The following is a 4193-nucleotide window of genomic DNA, read 5'->3' as shown; positions in this document are numbered from 1 at the left end:
TATGGTAGCAGAGAGATTGAGGGAAGAGACTTTTTTTGGGGGTTTTGGGGCAAGGGCACAAGGAGAATGATGGGTGTGACAAAAATCAATCAATGATAGAAGAATGGAAATTGAAGCGGGTTCCTTTTGCCTTATGCAGAGCGGAGGCTCCCGAAAATGGTGTTTCGGCTAACGACATGACATGACTCGAGGCCACGATCTCTCGTTTTATCGTCACATCACATTCAATGCTCAACACATACGAGGCAATTGGTGTTGTACCCTGAGGAGTTTGTCTCCACGGGATACTATCATAATCATGATTGGCAGTAAAAGATTTTTACCACAACCCAAAATCTCCGCAGCGATATTTCAACTTTCAAAATCAACTAGTGACAAACTTTTTTTCTTCCAAAGGGCAAAGATAATAGAAAACCTACTCGGATGAAACACCTTCTAGAGAACTCTCTTAGGGACTTGGAGGCGTTCGAGATCCCGAGTAGAAAATTAGAAAACCCGGTAAGAAGCTTCACCCTAACCAGGGATCCGAGTCCTACTCGATGACATGGTCGAACAAAAAGCTTATCTTTGTTGAGCATATACTTGATTTGTTGAAGCTTCATTTCACGTACTGATGGGGGAGCTTGATAATGAATAATTGATAGTTACTATAGCTAGACACCCTAGGGTTTCCTATAATTCTTGAGACATATCTTTATCTCCGAAAAGAGGATCCTTAGATGAAAGAAAATCACTCATAGGTACCCAAGGCATCTCATAACTGAGAAGGTTTATCTCCAAGAACATGAATGAGGAGTCTAGAGAACATATGACATCCCCATATATATACGGAATCAATGGACCTTGCGGCAAGTCGAATCAGAGTAGAACAAGTCGAACCAGAGCAACACAAGCCAACAAAAGCTGAGAAAGTAACTCACCGACTAGGTTTAAATCCATCTAGGCTAGATACACACCTATGGTAACATGTTCAAATCAATACAAGACAAACAGAACATAGGGTTAATATCCTCTTGGAAGCCTGAACCTATATAAAAACCCATGTATATTGTCCTGCAATCCGTCTACTTAAAACATCTCTTGTTTCTTTAACAAGTTCGTTAGATCGGTGATTCACAAATCGTCGACAGTTTCTATCAGTAATATGAACATTTTACTATACCAGCAAAGATTGGTCATAATTTAAGAGACTTCTACTATTTGCAAACAAACACAAACAACTCTGTTGTTAAATGAACATGAAAATCCTTCAAACAAAGCATATATGCAGTTAACATGTAATAGCCTATGTGATCTTCTCTCTCTTTCCTTTTTTGCCGGAGAGGAAGTTTCGAACTCCATGAGGGTATTTCTTACCTTCTTTTTTGTTTGTATTGACCTAGCTAGTCCTGCTTGTTTATTTGATGCCGCCACCATTGGCGTCTAATATGAAATTTCACCTGCATTGCTGTGGACATATATATTCTCCAAAGTGATCCTTTTGAGAAAGAATTGACTTATGAAACCAGCTTTGGAAAATAACCACTCCACCAACCGACTTATGTAAATTTCTTGTCTCAATTTCACACACCACCATGTTAAAGGAGAAACCTTTATCTGTTCACACTCTCCTGTTGCAGTCAGTGTCACTGCTACCAAACCACTAGCCACAATTCATCAATCAGCCAAATTTAACTGCAAGTCTTTCGATTCTATTCCATTGTTGAGAACTCAAATGGGAACTAATGGCTGTGTTAATGGTAGCAATAGTGGCTAAACCACGTCCAAGCAGAAAAAAAGAATAACTTGCACTAACCCTTCCTTCCATATTAAGTTGTGTTCTTGTGGGGCCCTTGCAGCCTTTCCTTCCTTAAATACCTCCCCTCTCTCCCCCATCCTACTCATTCCATTCCATCAACCCAACCCCTCTGGCCAAGCTCATTAAGCTACTAATCACCCCCTCAAGCTACAAGAAATCAATTAGCAGTTCTCATTGACGATCTCCCCTTGGCTTGTCAGGTTGATCTGCAGTCGTGCAGGCGCATCGGTCCTTGGAAGAGCTTCGAATTCTGCTTCCCGCAGCTGTTTGCTAATGGATCTCGCGACGACGCCAGCGCGGCAACCCATGGAGCCGGGCCTGGTGCGGCGGCTGTGGCACGTGGTGCTCGCCGTGTGCCACATGCTGCGCCGCGGCCTCTCCCGCAAGCGCATCATGATGGACGTCCACCTCCTCCTCGGCCGCGGCAAGTTCGCCGGCAGGGCGCTGCGCGGCCTCCTCGCCCACCCGGCGGGCCACGGCCACGTCGCGGCTTACGGCGCCACCGCCTACTCCTCCTCCTCGCTGGCCTCATTCTACGGCCACCCCCGGGAGGTGGAGTTCAGCTGCACCACCACGCCGTCCTACCCTCACTACGGCCTCTTCCCCTTCAACAAGGGCCGCGGTCGCGGCGGCGCGCGCGGCCAGTACGGCGGCCTCGACGCGGCAGCCGTGGCGCGGGCGTTCGAGATGCTCAGCGCCGAGGTGGAGGTCACCGGAGGGGCCACGCCGGCGGTGTCAGCCGGGGTGGCGACCGCAACGCCGTCGCCCATGGTGGCGTGGATCCTGGGCCGCAGCCCCGCGGGGGTCCGGCCGCTGCGCGTCACCGACTCGCCGTTCCCCGCCGTGCCGGAGGACGGCTGCGGCGGCAACGAGCGCGTGGACGCCGAGGCCGACGACTTCATCAGGAAGTTCTACGAGCAGCTGAGGATGCAGCCCTCCGCCGCCACGCCTGACTGCCAGTTGCGCCGCCGCGGGGAGCTAGCCTAGCTCCGCCGGCCGGCTCTGCGTCGGCTTTGGTAATTTGCATCAGTGACGTGCGTGTGGGCGCACACGCCCGCGCTTGTCGTGTGTCCGTGGTAGCATGCATGCATGGCCCCCACGAGAGCGATATGATGAAGCGTATGTGGAAAAATGCTTGGTCCTGTGCGCGAATTAATTGTTTTACCATGAGGACATCCACATCTACCGAGATCAGTTGTTGTTTTAGTTAGATCATCAATTTGGGGTAATTTTCAAGCATCATTTGAATGGCCATGAATCCATGATGGAGAGCCAATAGATTTGCGCATTGTTCATGAAGTTGTTCAATTAATTTACATGTTATTTTTCCCTCCCCAAAATAAATCTTATTTCGGCGTGATTTTATGCTATTCATCGGTCATCTAAAAATTTCATTTTTAAATCAAGAATTCAGCAAATAATCGTTCGAACTAGGATATAGTTCGCGTGCATGTAAATTAACAAGTTCTTTGCATTTAGGCCTTAAATGAATTCCTTACCCGTGACGCGGTAACCTGCAGTAGTTTGCTGCATGATTCGAATGTTTGTTTATTCCTTGACTATAAATCCGGCTCAAGCGACCACCGACGCGAGGTTACTTTCACTTAGAGATGCAAGATTTGTATTTTTAGTTATTAAATCGATTCAAAGTTTAAAAAAATAATAACTAAAGGTTCACTTCCAACTAATTATATTAAAAAAGCTAAATTGTGACTTAAACTACCGATTAAGTATCCACCTACACAGGGGGCCGGTGAAGCTAAACGGGTTCCAACTAGATCACAGGGGTTGAATCAATAAAATATGAGAGATTGAACTCAAATACATTATAAAATACAGAAAATACACTATAAAATATAGAAAATTTGTTGAGTTATAGGGATTACGGCCCACCTTGGCCACAACAATTCTCCACCCTACAGTTACATCCCTACCTGCACTACTCTAAACGAGCCGAGCTCCAGCGAGCCCATCACCTCAAGCTTGAGTTTGATAGAAACTCGAGCTGAACTCGATCCGAACCAAAAATCTGGCAAATCCTATAACCAGGCTTGAGCTTACCTTGTTAGGGTGTCTCGAGCTGAACTCAAATCGAGCCTAGAGAGAGTCGAGTTTGAGTAACTCGTAAGCCTTGAGCTTTTTTCATAGCCTTATATAGCAAAAATGGCCATATTAGACTATGATTATGATTTTGGTGATTAATGATAACATAGTTAATAGGACTAACATGTTTGTCAAGAATATATGTTAGTAGTCTCATGGATGCAATACATGAAGAAACTATCGTAGCCGAGACAAAGTTGGATTAAATTAGAGAAATCCTGTGTGAAATGAACTTACCGGATGGTCTCGTGCTCTGGGTATTGAACTCACCAGAGCATATTTGACAAAGGGA

At 46.1% G+C, this 4193-nt stretch overlaps 1 protein-coding gene across 1 annotated transcript; it reads left to right on the top strand.

The window, feature by feature from the left end:
- Positions 1–1871: 1871 nt before the first annotated feature.
- Positions 1872–3128, top strand: LOC133885198 (uncharacterized). The gene has a single exon (XM_062324871.1). It carries the CDS (start codon positions 2072–2074, stop codon positions 2783–2785), a length of 714 nt encoding a protein of 237 aa, XP_062180855.1. The 5' UTR covers positions 1872–2071; the 3' UTR covers positions 2786–3128.
- Positions 3129–4193: the final 1065 nt, after the last annotated feature.

The sequence above is a fragment of the Phragmites australis genome, chromosome 11 (assembly GCF_958298935.1).
Source record: "Phragmites australis chromosome 11, lpPhrAust1.1, whole genome shotgun sequence".
Lineage (NCBI taxonomy): Eukaryota > Viridiplantae > Streptophyta > Magnoliopsida > Poales > Poaceae > Phragmites > Phragmites australis.
The sequence above is the reverse complement of the archived record's forward strand: the minus strand, read 5'-3'. Positions and strand labels throughout refer to the sequence as shown.